Below are 14,947 nucleotides of genomic sequence, written 5' to 3'. Positions count from 1 at the left end.
ATCAGATGACTCATCATTTTCCAATTTTCCTAGGACAGTGGATTTTTCATATGGACCCCTTAAAAAATAAATATATTAATAAATATCTAAAAGCTTTTGTAACCGTTGATTAATTACTTAAAAACTCATTAGAAGCTTGATTATTAGTGGAAGACAGACAACCTTTGTACTTAAATACCTTTTATGAGTTTTGTCTGCCTCTAATTTACTCTTTGCTACACGCTTCTAGATCCCTCTTCCTTCGTCAAAATCTCATTTTTCTTTTTTCTTGTTGATATTGAGAAATGACTTAATCCTATTTCGTCTCCTTCCTCAATTCAACGATGCTTAGGGTTTGCCCCAAAATTATATAAACTCGTCGATACATACAAAGCTTGTGACTAGAATTCGTTTCTTCAAGAGTAAAGCTTCCTCCTTTCTTCTCCTCTGTTTTCATCTCTCTGAAACAATGGAAAGAATTATGATAAATCCATTGTTATCAATTCAAAACTCCCCAACCAAGTTCTTGAAACCACCACTTTCGTCCATTCACAGGCAACAACAACAACAAGAGAGGCAGAGCAATAACAATACCCTTTTCATGGGGGAAGCCAGACCAAGAAGAGCGACCACATTCGCATGTCTCTCGATAAGGAGAAGGAGAAACAACAATGGTGTGTCTGAATTTGAAGAAACGGCGAGGTTTGAACAAGTGGGTGGTAAAGGAATCTCGGTTTTGTGCGGGTTAGGTTATTGGGTACAAGGATCAAGATGTTTCCCATGGCTTGCACTTAACTTCCATATGGTTCATAGCCTCGCACTCCAACCATCGACGCTTCAGCTTGTGCAATACTCTTGCAGTCTTCCCATGGTGGCTAAACCTCTCTACGGTGTGCTCTCAGATGTTCTTTACATTGGAAGTGGTCGTAGAGTTCCTTACATCGCCATTGGAGGTTAGTTTTTCCAAAGTCTCTCTTTGTGCCAGCTCCAATGCCTTGAACATGAGATTTTTAGAACCAAATTTAGGAAATGAAGAAGCTTGCTGATTGTGGCGATTCTGTGTCAGTGTTTCTGCAGGTTTTAGCATGGGGTTCAATGGGGATATTTCAAGGAGCTAGAGAAGTTCTTCCTTCTCTTGTGGCATGTGTCCTGCTTAGTAACCTTGGAGCATCCATCACTGAGGTTGCAAAAGACGCTCTTGTTGCGGAATACGGTCTGAGATACCGAATAAACGGTCTCCAGTCTTATGCGCTCATGGCTTCAGCAGCTGGTGGAGTCCTTGGAAACTTACTTGGAGGATATCTCTTACTCACAACACCTCCTAAGATCTCCTTTCTTGTATTCTCTGCTTTGTTGTCTCTGCAGCTCGTTGTTTCTTTATCTTCCAAAGAAGAATCTTTCGGCTTACCACGGATAGCAGAGACAAGCTCGGTTTTGGAGAGCGTCAAGAAACAGATATCGAATCTTAAGGAAGCAATTCAGGCAGATGAAATCTCCCAGCCTCTGATTTGGGCAGTAGTATCCATTGCAATGGTCCCTCTTCTCTCAGGATCAGTCTTCTGTTACCAAACTCAAGTTCTGAATCTTGATCCTTCGGTTATTGGAATGTCGAAAGTGATTGGACAGTTGATGCTTCTTTGTCTAACCGTGGTCTATGATCGATACTTGAAGACACTTCCCATGAGACCACTGATCCATATCATCCAACTCTTGTACGGTTTATCGATTCTCCTCGATTACATCTTGGTGAAGCAAATAAATCTCGGATTTGGAATCTCCAACGAGGTTTATGTGCTGTGTTTTTCCAGCCTAGCAGAAATCCTAGCACAGTTTAAGATCCTTCCATTTGCAGTCAGATTAGCAAGTATGTGTCCACAGGGGTGTGAAGGATCAGTCACATCTTTTCTTGCTTCAACTCTGTGTCTATCACAAATAGTTAGTGCATTCTTAGGCGTCGGATTGGCTAATCTGATCGGTATAACATCAAGTAACTATTCAAACTTGTCTTCAGGGATTCTCATACAGTCTCTAGCAGCTCTGGCACCTTTGTGCTTCATGCACCTTGTGCCAATGTCAGAACCTGTGATTGAGAAAGAAGGCAAGAGAGGTATTAGTAAGAGAAGCAGGAGAAACAGACGAGTCGGGAGAGTAGTCGATAAAGAAAGTGTTACTTACCGACGGGAAAGAGAGTCAGAAGAAGCACAAAGGTAGTGTAAAGTATAGTTACATCACAAATTAGAATAGTTGTGTATAGCGAAGGATGTATACTTTGTCTATATACTGAGATTTTCCTTTTTCTCTCTTTCTTGCGATATCATCCTATTTGGATATGTTCGAAAACGAATCATGTTCCGATACTTTTTTCTTGGAAAAGCTAGGCTCCTACATTGGGATACATACATATGAAGAAACAATGCTTCAATTTGCATGTGTTAACCAACCATCCTATAAACTCTTCATCGAAATCATAAGGTTCAACGAATCTACGTTTCTCCTCCTAGGCATGCTATCAAACACTTTCTGGGCTTCAGAAAACTTTCCACAACCACAATAACATGTTGGAAAGAAAACCAAAAATTCAATATTTTTTTTACTAAGAATCAACATTTGATGCTGACGCAAACCCTATATCTGGCGAAACGGAACAGATGCATTACGCAATTCCTGGGATCATTAGAGAATAAAAAACCACGTCTTCACGTGCGCGATGATCAATGATCTCATTAGAGACACCAATTCTCTTGTGCTATGAACAGAACACTCTGTTTTTCAGTTGGAGTATTTAAATTACAAGTAAAACCCCAACTTTTATTGTGCTTTACATTTTAGCCCCAAAGTTCGGTTACGTTAATATTGGACATCAACCAAACCGAATGCAACCTGGACCCAAATTGGAGTACTCATCGGATTCACTCACATCCGATCGCTTCATTTGGATTTTGTATTGACTCGGATCCAAATTTTGTAGATTTGATTTTGTTCAAAAGCAAATTGCAAAGAGCGACAAATAAGAACACAAAGAAACACATCTCCATTTAACTAATTAACAAAAGAACACACAAGATTCGTTCGTTTGTCAGATGGATAGGAATTACATTATTACATAACTTGAAAAAACATAAACTATAATAAGTACTTCTTAACCAAACGTCAAAACACAATTAAAAGACACAGATTTTCATCAGACTGCCATGGTAGATCCAACACCAGCCTTGTGCTCTCCCACAGTGTGTGGTACATGACCATGACCATGAGCTTGGCCTGTAGCATAGTCTTGGTCTCTGTATCCAGGACCATATTTGCTGCTGAGTGAACCGGCATGGATCAACATGAGGTAGAGAAGCTGCGTGAACGTCAAAATGATAATGAAGGCTTCAATCATCTTCAGTCTCCATCCTCTCCATCCTCCTATGTTTATTTGTTTGCATGCCAACCTTTCATCAAAATTAAGTTTATTATACCATTTACCAAACACTGACACTTCCATGCATCTATATAAAGAAGTTCACAAAATATCCAAAACCAAGTTTTAAAGAAAAATAGTCGTCAAAAATTAGCACTTCATGAGATTTAATAGGACATCATAAATAAAGTAATTACCCCATGGCAAGAGCTGTGATAGCCCATGCAACGATGGAAGAAGCTCCAGCAGCGGCTAAACTATCATTCCTCCAAAACCTAATATGATTTGCTCCGGCCAACTTCGACGCTACTCCTACCACAGCCGCCAATATCGAAAACGTCAAGAAGAACGGTGTTGCTCCATTGCCTCCAAAACCTATTCAAACATTACTAATATTCTTAGTAATTCCACTAGATCAGCTACATGACCATATAAATAGCTAGAGAGAAAGAGAAAAATAAATTTACTTGGGTGGTTAGTTTGGCCGTTGATGTATTTATTGAGACACCAACTTGCAAAACCAAGCACAATCAGGTACATAACAAGATTCAAGAACAGCAATGGTGCTGCTATGTTTCTTCCCACTGTCGTCGCCATCAATTGCTTCTTTTACCTTCTCCTAAAGATCTAGTTTTACTCTTTTGCTACTCGAAACCTTTCTTCTCTTTGCAACAACACGTAAACTAACTTGCTCGGTGATGATCTATATGGAAGGGCTATGTGAGACATAGTTATATACACCGAGCTTATGTGTTCGTTGGCAAGGAGCACGTGCCATGCGAAGAGGACCTTTGTGTTTAGCTACTTACAGGTGGTGGGACACGTGTCTTGACGTTGTTTTAAAGTGTTGGATATAGCCAGTGTTGTCATTGAGCTCGAATCTCCAAACCGCTTTCTTTATATTATCTCCTTATGTTTTATCATAATAAATGTTCCAAAGCTACCATATATTGGGGTCAGCAATTAATTACTTATGATAATCCACCTGGAATCAATGAAAATAGCCATGTATTGGTAGAATATCATTTATTCATATTGCTTAAATATGAAATATTAGCTTAAAATTTTCATAATTTTGCCAAGTTTCTTTTCATTTGGTAAAAAGTTATCTGAGGAAGGTTGGGGATAATGAAAGAGGACAAGTGATTAACCACCGAGTATCTAGAACTTCTTTTTTTCTCTTTTATCTTAATAACGAAGGCGTTGTTAATATCCGGAATTGTTTGCAACGAAATTTAGTTGTATGAAAAAACGAAAAAAAAAATCAGTTGCATACTATTGCTTCATGGGCCTATATTGGGTTGGCACCAAAAAGGAAAACCGCATCTCACAAACATGTCGGTCGTAACCGCATGGCTGTTTTCACATATGTTTCTAAGAAGTAAGAACAAACCGATAATTTACATGTTTTTTTGTTTTGTAAAATATGAATCAAATTTATGTAATAAAGATGACTGATACAGGCCACAATGGTGATGACCATAAACTTGAGCTGCACTGGGCACCAGACTATATGATTAAGGTATATTTGATGAATTGACCAAAACACAAGTGTGTTTAAAAATCTTACTGAGTAACATACATATCCTTTCTTTTCTTTTCCTGTGTTTTGACAGGTTTCCAGCATCTCTGTCTGTCTTTACACTAGTAAGTATAATTTTTTCTATGAGACTTATAATGTTCAATAATTTTATGATATTTAGAGAATTAGTGACGTTTATGATGATGTTTTGGTGGACGAAGAAACTCCTCCGGTTTTCTCAAGATCCCGTTGTCTTGCTCGTTCCATTTTCCGCTTTCGCCATTCTTCCAATGCTGAGCGGATAACAAAAACATTTGTTACATACCTAAACCTTCATGTATAGTTTTGTTTCTGATCTGAATTCCATAGCATAAACAAGACGATTTCGCTATTATGTGTACCTTTCAAGCTCGATGCATCGTTTAGCGCACGGAAATCCTTCAGTCGTTTAGAGAGATCAACGGCTGTAGTCTGCTTCACATCTTTCTGCTGCTCGGTTTCTTGTCCCGCAGATGCCTCTTGTTCGATTTCTCGGACCTATCATTCATTTCAAGAACATAAGGCCAAATCACTCTCTCGAAAGCATAGATACTTGTAAATATCTAATGCTACAAAAAGCATAATGTGCTTACTCTTCTGATGAGCTCTAAAGGTTGCATCTTGAGCCTAAGTTCTTCGGCTTCCTTGATATACCGAAGCTGAGCTGCATTTATCAAAGAGGTAATGGTTATGTATGATGAAAGAAGAAACTTTTTCAAGTACCCAAAAAGAAGACAAAGCTCTGCAGTAATGTAGAAAAAAACATCAACAATCTCTCAAAGTTCTTCATCTCATTAAACCAAAAAAAAAAAAAAAAAAAAAAAAAAAAAAAAAAAAAAGTTCTTCATCTCTACAAGGCTTAGAATGTGAATATGTAACAACTTTGATATCAACAGTTCCATGGAAAGAGCTTAACTTTCAAGTGCCTTATGCAATTGAATTATCTGTTCAATACGCAAAAATCTAAACTTTTTCGAAATCGAATCATATCAGTGTAGAAGCCCTAAATCTACAAAGATCGAATTGAAGTGACCACAGGATCCAGAAATCTAAAAACGAGTCAACAAGCTTTTTGTTATGAGCAGATCCGAGAAAGACCCATCAGAAGATGATCCCTAAAGCACCAAACTTTGCTCAAATTCCGATGAAATCCAGAGAAATTACGCAAAATCAGGATATACCCACAAGGAATTCAGAAAAGTTACAGACCTGAAATGAGTCGGCGAGAAGAAGAAGAAGAAGATGGAGAAGAGGAGGAAGTGAAAAAGCCCTGAAGGAGGAAGAGGAAGATGAGAACGTTGATGACAGTGAGAGCAATTGTTGCGTTCTTGAACGAAAACCTCATGCGCCATTGATGATCCATTATCTTATTCCAAAGCAAACCCCAAAAATCTAAACCGTGGTCTTTAGAATTTCACCAAACTTGAATTTTATCAAGGATCATGAATCTTCCTTCTTCCTTTCTCTACAAGACTTTAATTTACTGGTCTTTTGACTTTACTACTTATCCTTTAATCTTTGGTTGGACTTGCTAAGCACTGTATCTCCTTTTCTAGGTAACAAGTTAAATATTACCTAAACAATCCATAACCTTATTATATTTTGATTTGGTGACGTGAATCCAAACATTTGTTATTTTCTTTGTCTTCAACTATCAGATTAAGAATAAAATCTTTACTTTTCAAAGTTTATCAATTTAAAGTAGTTTGCAGTTTTAAAAGATAACTCTTAACGTATTTTGTGTGAATTTAAGAACAATTAAGGACAAAACTTTTGATGGTCAAAACTTTTCTTGTCATCAATCATCAATATATGATTTTGATGGTCTTAGAAACATCTTCTCTTCGACCAAAAAAAATAAACATCTTCTCTGTTTTTTTTAATGACACACTCTTCTCTGTTTCTGCAAAACGTTTTGACTCGAGTCAATGGAAACTTCAAAAAGACAGAAAACAACAAACCATATTAAGGAACAAATATTCATTCTTTGGAATCATAAACATAACTCTTATCACATTAATTAGATAACTTCAACTATTTACAATCTGAGAGAACAAATAAACAAGAGCTTTCTCTCACAGAACATAGATAATTGGTACACAGCCAAAGAAGAAACAAACTGGAAAACTACGAATTGAATGACCTAAGCAAAACCATATCCGAAAACCGGATTCAAATCATATCTAAGCTTCTGCATGCTTTTATCCATATTCTCCAAAATACTTTCTTCAAAAAGTATCGAGTAAATTGCAAACCTCAAACAATACATAAACAATGCCAGCTTTGGAAGGGAAGCTAAACAGGGTTGTTTCTTTGTCTATCCTTCTGCTCTTGACGTCTTGGAGCTGCATTAAAAATGATTCAATCAGTCTTTTTCATTAGTCAAGACGAGAAATCAAGAAACCAGAAGATGATCTTTAAAACTTACCTAGTCCACTAGCTTCTGAGGTTCCCATGATCCGAAGCCTTTTCACCGAGTTGATAAACATTCTAAACAAAAAGAGAGAAAAGAGACTAATCAGGTTTTGAACTACTGCAATACTGCTTAATATCCGAATCTTACCTCCATGGAACATCTCCAACAAGCATCCAATCCCCTTCCTTATCTTCATAAGTGAGTACAAAGTCTGATGATCCATCTAAAAGCCTTAAAGGTTTAACCTTTTCTCGACAAGTAGTACCTGATAGATAAAACAGAAACTATCAGTAGATTCATAGAAAACATCGGGTTTATAGTGTACGCATTTGAAAACAGTACAGACCTGTCATTCCAAAGAACATTTCCTCAAGCGTCTGAGCCAAGTTTTCGTAAGACGAATGAGCTCTCATATCCACTTTTCTGCCTATACCAACTCCATCCATATTCACCTTAACAAACCCTAAGCCCTGAACTTTCGGATTCACCTTCATTGACACATCTTTGAGCTCATCATTCTTCACAACTTTCTTCTCCCCGTCTCCTTCTTCCGCTCTTGCTGCCTTCATAGCTTGGTTATTAACCAAACTGTTCATCCTGTGTAACCCAATTGGTGGCCATCCTACCACTTGACTGCCACAACAAACCAAGAAATTTCCACTCAATGGCTCTCGAAATTCAGATGTAATCATCTAAACAGACATTAAAATGAACAAATCTTAGCATTTGCATGACTCCATAGAGAAATCTATAGCACAGGACAAGCACAAGCTCATCAATGGAGATAGATACCTAACTCTTATTCAGGGTAAACTAAAACAAAAGCACCTACACAATTCTGTCCTGAGATGGCATAACACTCACATCACAAGATTTGAGCTTTCTTAATAAGAAAAAGGACGAACCTTGAACGAGGAGGAGAAGCTCCTTGGTGAGAGGAAGATTCAGCAGAGCGTTTAGACCCAACGGAAGGAAAATCCTTAGCAGTAAGAATCCTCCCACGCTCTTTCCACGCGCCACCACCGAGGCTGAGCCCTAATCCCAATTCCAGCTCACTCTCCGCCGGAAGATTACTCTTCCCCACCTCCAATTCTGACACACCACGCATGTCAATAACAAAACCCTAGACTCCAATGATACCAGCAGAGAAAGTGTCTTTCAAATAACCCACACAAAAAAGAAGCTTGATGACACAGAGAGAATGGAGACAACAAGAAGAGAAAGAGTGTATTTAGGGTTTGAGAGAGACGAGAGAAAGAGATGATGAAAACAGAGTAAAAGAGAGAGAGAGAGAGGAGGATTTTGGTGGTGGAGAGAGTGATGAGAATTGGGACCCATATGTCTTGTAATGGCCATACCAATTTTTTCTAACCAAAAGTCTTCTCCTTTGTTATAAAATATTGTTTGTTTTCTCTCAAAACTTGTCTTCCGACATAATCAAACCTGTTGTGCTCTCGTTGGGATATCGTTGTTGTGTTTGGTTCAAGCAGCAAGAGAAAATAGAGAGTCCCAAGAAACTTGTTTACAGTTGTATGTGTGTGTGCAAGGTTTTGCTTTGTGTTGCTGTTGCATCATAATATAGTTCTTTTTTGTTTTCTTTTCCGCTTGTGGTTTTTTTCTTTTCTTAACCAAAAATTGTATTGCTTTAGCCTTTAGGATGAAGAGTCTCTGTTTTAAATACCATTTTTCTTTAATTTGGGCTAATCAAAAAATCTAAATTAACTTTTATATTTCATATACTATGTATTGGTTACATTGCTCCTAGATTTTAGACCTAATTTTAGTCTCTCTTTAACAGGTTGGCCATCATTCTTTATACTAGCAAACTCGTTTATGGTCATATGCCATTTGCATATTGACCATTTGATTATCTTTCTTTTCTAATAACTAAGATAATATATATTTTCAACTTTTTCCTTAGACCATGATTGTTGTCGAACAAGATTATAAAAGAAAGTGAGGGAAAAAAAATGGTGGGAAAAGATGCATTATTATAAAATCGTGGTGATGAGATATTCATCATTATGTTTGATGATCCTTTGAAAACTTTTGCAGGCGCAATTGGTTTGTGGAAATTACACTTTTGATCAAAATCATTATCAAGGAGTACATAGATTTCATGCTCTAATTGATGGATTTGATAGAAAATAAACTAAATAACCGGTTATATCATGTATGAATCAAATAAGTATACATAATACATGAAAGTATAGTTAGAAATGCAGAATTTGTATATTTATTTTAGTTTTTTTTAGATTAATGTTTATATCATTTTGTTTCTTTTTAATTTTAGTCACCATTGTCTACAATACCAACATTTGTTCACTCACTCTTAGATTTCATTTTTATATTTTTTTTATTCCACTCACTCTCTTACATTCATTCACAGTTTTCTAATTTTGTTGTGTGAGCTCACTTTCTATTAAACACTATATTATAAGAAGAACATTTTTTAATTTTTTAAAAATAAGGAAGAAGAAGAGGAATACACAAAAATAAATGATTTATTAACACAACATTAATAAATTAATTTTTGTTTACTATTTGATTAATTCATCAGCTCAGATCCTTAAAAAATATAGTTTTCCAAAAAAAATAAAAGTTAATATAAGACCAATAAAATAAAGATCACACAAAGCTCAGATCGTCAGCGGAATATGTGCGTTGCACACGTCCGGCTCCACCTTTCTTAGTAGATCCTTCTGAGACCATCGGCCCACCACCACCACCGCATACGAAACTGCATTCCACACCACAAATCTTACTAAAACACGAGAAAAGTCCATTACCTCCATCTGTGTGACGGCGGTTATGCTTTTTCGTCGTCGGAGTTTTCCGTCTTGAACTCATTCCTCCCCCGGCAGTTGCAGCTGGAACGCTCGCGCCATCGTAATCAGTGCTACTTATATGGCTTGATCCTATGTCGTACAACGGTGGAAGCTCTGTTCGCCATCTCTCGAGTTTTGATCGCAATCCTTCGATGCTAGATTCATCGATGCTCCATTCGCTGAGTATTGAACTTTCCGTTTCGTGCGATCTATCTTTCGCCAATTTGTCAGCCACTTCAGATGGCGATGGTCCTAACTCCGATTCAGTTAAGATTCGTCTTCCAGCTAAATTCCTCACTGGTGTACCAAAATCGTGATGAGTTCTCATCGGTGTAGCCATGTAGTTTGATCGGATCGGGGTTGATCCGACGATGTTTGATCTCATTGGAGTCGAACCAACCATGTTAGACCGCATAGGAGTTCGCATTGGAGTCGATCCAACCATGTTGGGATGCATCGGTGACATTGCGATGATGTTGGATCTCATAGGAGTTGATCCAACTCCGTTAGATCTCATCGGAGTAGATGCGATAATGTTTGATCTCAATGGTGTTCCGTGCTTCGATAAGTACGGGGAAGCTCGGCCACGATCGTAATCTTTCACTGATCTTTGTTTCTCGATCCTTGTCTTCTTCCTCGGTGTCTTACCTGTTTGTTGATACGAACTATACGGCATAACATCATGTCTCTCCCTTCTCGACACTACCACATGGTGGTTCTCCATTGGCGACGGATTTATGAGATCTGATTCAATCGAATTGTATCGTTGCCTTGGAACTCTAAGGTTTTTACTAGGAGGTGTATACTCACTCGATTTTTTCTCATCAGAATCTGTCGTGGTGGGAAGAGTTTCAGATTCACTGCTCACTATTGCACTCGCTGGTTGTCTATTAGCTAAACGACTCCGTTCAGCCCTGCTAAGAAGATCCGAAACAACCATAGAACTTGTATCGCTCTTCGTACGACGGAGCTCAGGCCTTGAGATTACGGATTGGTACTGTCGAGAAGATGGAGATTGTGGATTCTTTGAGCTCCCTTTGTTGCTATTTAAATGCAAATGTTGTAGATGATGATCTTCTTCTCCGAGCAAATCTCTATATCCCACAGCAGATGAATCCATATGCGTATAAAGCGGCATACTCCGCATAGAACCATCAATTAATCCAACACCAATGTTCAAAATCCCCTGAGGTCGACCTGAAGTACGACGAACTTGAAGCGCAACAAATCTCATTCCTGGAGGTGGGGTACGACGATATTCATTGTTGCTGGTTCTGTATCCTGGACGGCGATTAGGAGGAATGAGGTTGCTAATGAGGACACGAACTGTTCCTACATGAACATCTCTGAACCAATGCAAGGCGTATATTTCGATAACCACTGCTGAAGTATCAGCGTAGAGAAATTCTTCGTTGACTCTGAATACGAATTTGTCGTTCCAAGTTGGGTTTGTTCCGCCATTATAGTCGACACGGGTGGTAAGTTTACGTTCGGAATGAACCCAAGCAACCGCATAAGTCTTTGTCTTGCGTGCGACGGGAGCCAAGTCCTGAGCTGATATTATGTTAAGTTCTAGCAACTGAAACGATGGGAACATCATCGACATTGTGGATCAATAGAGTGATTTTACATTAAAATCTTTTTGTTGGATTCGAGGGGACGGAGAATTGCGAGAGGGAGAATGAGATCTCTCTCGCAATTCTCAATTCAAAATTCTCAAAATTCTGAGAAGTGAATGATGAATGAAGAAGAAGGTAGATTGTTTGATTGGTGGTGGCAATTTCCGAAAGGAGGGAGAAAGGTAATAATAACCATTTTGCTAAATTTGGTTTTGTGTATGTGAGAAAGACAACGAGTTTATTAGGAGGCGTGTGTTGTTCTTCAGCTGAAGATTGCTATTTTAGGAGACGTTCGTGAGGATCAAGTTAGCTTTGGTGAAGAACTCTTTCCAATTTCAACTTACGTATGTGTCCTTTTGATTACTGAATTGTTGTCTGGTTTTGCAGAAATAAGAATAACAAACAAGGTGAATAATTTTTAATACCATTAACATTTAGACTTTTTGAGTGTAAGGATTAAGCAAGTAACACGTGTTAGCTCAGTCTTAGAATAGTTCATGATCCTTCATAATAACAATATCTTTTATTTTTCTTCTCAAAATATATAACTTCTAACACGATAAAGCCTTTCGTAATTGGTGTTCTGAAATTCTATGTGCTGGAATGGAATTTCAAAACCAACCCCATAGTCCAAAATGAACGAAACCAAACTGATTATTTTGTGGCCATGTTACACATCCTTGTCACATTTATTATGGGCTTCTTTTCATTTGAATGGACCAATGATTTGACAAGTTGTCCTCTTTTTGTATTATTGACTTGCCCCGGTCTAGACTCAAAAAACCTCAGTTCATGTGGACCTTATTGTCCGCCCAAAAGAAAGGTCAAAACTCATGTGGATATCCCTTCTTTCTTTATTTAATCACGAGTCACAAAACTTTTTGTTCCTTCCAAATCGAACCCAAACTAATTTTTTGAATATGTAAGTACACAAATACTTAAACCGAAATTGAAATGTTGATATACGTTAGAAAAATTGTATGCTTAGTATAAAACCGAGACTAATTGATGATTTCTTGAACAAAAGAACAGATTAGTTTTTGCTTCGGAGTGATGGGTCAAATAGACAAAACATAAAGTTAAGGAATAATTTGTAAACAATATGATACTAAAAGATCCTTTCCTGAGTTTTGCCGTTTCTCAGGAAATCTAACAGAACCCCACTTATCTTGTTTCTCTAACTGGGTCGGTCACCTAAGAACCTCAAAATCATCTTCGTTTGGTCGTTGTCTTGGGGTCCTCCGAATCAAGAACCCACAAATAACAATCGAGGAATCTGTGAACGACGACCCAATTGAACCTAAAGTTGAAGACTTTGGACGGATTTAGAAAGAAAGACCCAAAAAGATGCTGAAGAGCGAGGCATCTCTCTCGATTTACTGCGACTCTGGAGATGGGTTCAAATCCGAAGATCCGGTGACTGGAATCGAGGAGAATTTGGAGAGAACGGTTACGATTGGTGATGCTATTGACGGCGGCGAGTTCAGTTTTGCGAAACACAAGGAAGAAGATAGTGGTGAAGGTGAGAGAGGTGTTTTTGAAGAGGTTATTAAGAAGCTTGGGATTGGTGTGAGAGATGAACTAGGTTTTGAGATTGAAAGACCACCAAGCCCTCCTATGCATTTAGCTGCAGGGTTAGGAATTGATAAGTTTGATTTGTATGGTAGTGAGATCAAATTCGATTTGCCGGGTTACGATGATAAGAATTGTGGTGATTACTACAAAGGAATGCTCGAGGAGTATCCATTGCATCCTTTGCTTCTCAAAAACTATGCCAAGTTCTTGGAGGTATTGAATTTTGACTCAAATCTTAGTGTTGTGTAATGGCTCTGTTTTGAAGTAGTTTCTATTAATGTCTAAGTTTCGTTTGTTAATGTGAAAACAGTATAAAGGAGATCTTAGTGGAGCAGAAGAGTATTATCATAAGTGTACTGTAGTTGAGCCTAGTGATGGAGTAGCTTTAGCAAACTATGGTAGATTAGTAATGAAGCTTCACCAAGATGAAGCTAAAGCCATGAGCTACTTTGAACGTGCAGTTCAAGCATCTCCTGATGATAGGTCTGTTGGAACATTTTTTGGAAATACCACCATTGGTTATCAGTTCCTGTGATAATAATATGTTTTTTCTTTTCAGCATTGTTCTTGCAGCATATGCTAGTTTCCTCTGGGAGATAAACGCGGATGATGATGATGAGGATGATGATGAGGATGATGATGAGTCTTCTGGACAAGGAAAAGACGAATTTGAGGTGGGTTTTGTGTCGTAGCTCTATAGATTATTTGGTTTAAACTCTGCGGATCAATGAATGACTCTAATTGTTACCTGTTATTGTTCGATCTGACATTGAAATTTTTAGGCATCTTAGCTCATAGTAGACATTTACTAGCATATAAATTCAAGTTTGTATTCTGCCTGGTGTTGTTGTTCATTGGCTTTTCAATTCAAGTCTCTAATGTTGGCGTTTATTTTTGTCCCCGAAAAAGGCTGATGCAGCGGGAAAAGGCAAATCAAGCTTGTCCAAGACAGAAGATGGAGAAACGCTATGCAGATACGCGAAGGCGTTCTGGAGTATTAATAATGACCATGAGAAGGCCTTGTTCTACTTTGAGAAGGCCGTTGAAGCCTCTCCAAATGATAGGTATAATTAGAAATATGTAATAGCTCTTACACAATCTTCTTTTTGTTTTCGCACTTTAAAACTGAAATGTGATCATTATCACCTTCTGTGTTTGGCCAGCATTATTCTTGGAGAGTACGCTCGGTTCTTATGGGAAATAGATGAATGACCATCAAGAAGAGAAGAAGATGTCTATAGCTGAGGTAAAAAATATAAGATTCAATAGCTCTCTTCTTCATGAAACAAAGGTCTTGTTGTATTAGCTTTAAAGCTTCATGCATGTCCGTTATGTGTTGTATATTCAGAAATGCCAGAATCTCGTTTTTGTTTTTTACGTTTCTTGCATAATAATCCTTAATTTTCCAACTATGTAATATAAATGCTTATTGATTCACTCGGACCCAAGTTATCTCACAGAGTTATAAGTATGAATTTGCACTTATATGCTTAATGATATAGACTATACTACTAACCAATTTCCTTCTTATTTATTGACACTAGACAGTATATAATATAAAGGATA

The 14,947-nt window shown here is 37.8% G+C and overlaps 6 protein-coding genes across 8 annotated transcripts; 2 read left to right on the top strand and 4 right to left on the bottom strand.

Moving 5' to 3' along the window:
- Positions 1-172: 172 nt before the first annotated feature.
- Positions 173-2,448, top strand: AT1G04570 (Major facilitator superfamily protein). Of its 2 annotated transcripts, none has more exons than NM_100336.3 (2): positions 173-932; positions 1,046-2,448. In NM_100336.3, exons 1-2 carry the CDS (start codon positions 449-451, stop codon positions 2,188-2,190), a joined length of 1,629 nt encoding a protein of 542 aa, NP_171951.2. In that variant the 5' UTR covers positions 173-448; the 3' UTR covers positions 2,191-2,448. The 2 variants fall into 2 exon arrangements, with proteins under 2 accessions (NP_171951.2, NP_001320939.1); NM_001331491.1 differs by having other exon boundaries at positions 223-932; positions 1,057-2,384.
- A 541-nt stretch (positions 2,449-2,989) lies between these two features.
- AT1G04560 (AWPM-19-like family protein) lies at positions 2,990-4,102 on the bottom strand. Its single transcript, NM_100335.4, has 3 exons — positions 3,850-4,102; positions 3,580-3,757; positions 2,990-3,413 (listed from the first exon to the last, which is right to left on the bottom strand). Exons 1-3 carry the CDS (start codon positions 3,977-3,979, stop codon positions 3,161-3,163), a joined length of 561 nt encoding a protein of 186 aa, NP_563710.1. The 5' UTR covers positions 3,980-4,102; the 3' UTR covers positions 2,990-3,160.
- Positions 4,103-4,804: 702 nt separating this feature from the next.
- Positions 4,805-6,543, bottom strand: AT1G04555 (uncharacterized protein). The gene is made up of 4 exons (NM_001083988.3): positions 6,153-6,543; positions 5,537-5,607; positions 5,306-5,441; positions 4,805-5,197 (listed from the first exon to the last, which is right to left on the bottom strand). Exons 1-4 carry the CDS (start codon positions 6,304-6,306, stop codon positions 5,100-5,102), a joined length of 459 nt encoding a protein of 152 aa, NP_001077457.1. The 5' UTR covers positions 6,307-6,543; the 3' UTR covers positions 4,805-5,099.
- Positions 6,544-6,891: 348 nt separating this feature from the next.
- Positions 6,892-8,755, bottom strand: IAA12 (AUX/IAA transcriptional regulator family protein). Of its 2 annotated transcripts, NM_100334.4 has the most exons (5): positions 8,265-8,755; positions 7,706-7,992; positions 7,507-7,624; positions 7,372-7,433; positions 6,892-7,288 (listed from the first exon to the last, which is right to left on the bottom strand). In NM_100334.4, exons 1-5 carry the CDS (start codon positions 8,465-8,467, stop codon positions 7,239-7,241), a joined length of 720 nt encoding a protein of 239 aa, NP_171949.1. In that variant the 5' UTR covers positions 8,468-8,755; the 3' UTR covers positions 6,892-7,238. The 2 variants fall into 2 exon arrangements, with proteins under 2 accessions (NP_171949.1, NP_849589.1); NM_179258.2 differs by having other exon boundaries at positions 6,929-7,288; positions 7,372-7,992; positions 8,265-8,674.
- A 1,094-nt stretch (positions 8,756-9,849) lies between these two features.
- AT1G04540 (Calcium-dependent lipid-binding (CaLB domain) family protein) lies at positions 9,850-12,295 on the bottom strand. The gene has a single exon (NM_100333.2). The coding sequence runs from the start codon at positions 11,791-11,793 to the stop codon at positions 9,988-9,990; it is 1,806 nt and encodes a 601-aa protein (NP_171948.1). The 5' UTR covers positions 11,794-12,295; the 3' UTR covers positions 9,850-9,987.
- Positions 12,296-12,842: 547 nt separating this feature from the next.
- On the top strand, positions 12,843-14,873 carry TPR4 (Tetratricopeptide repeat (TPR)-like superfamily protein). Its single transcript, NM_100332.5, has 5 exons — positions 12,843-13,594; positions 13,692-13,864; positions 13,941-14,055; positions 14,291-14,445; positions 14,545-14,873. Exons 1-5 carry the CDS (start codon positions 13,154-13,156, stop codon positions 14,591-14,593), a joined length of 933 nt encoding a protein of 310 aa, NP_563709.1. The 5' UTR covers positions 12,843-13,153; the 3' UTR covers positions 14,594-14,873.
- Positions 14,874-14,947: the final 74 nt, after the last annotated feature.

This window comes from Arabidopsis thaliana, assembly GCF_000001735.4.
Source record: "Arabidopsis thaliana chromosome 1 sequence".
NCBI classification, from domain to species: domain Eukaryota; kingdom Viridiplantae; phylum Streptophyta; class Magnoliopsida; order Brassicales; family Brassicaceae; genus Arabidopsis; species Arabidopsis thaliana.
The sequence above is the reverse complement of the archived record's forward strand: the minus strand, read 5'-3'. Positions and strand labels throughout refer to the sequence as shown.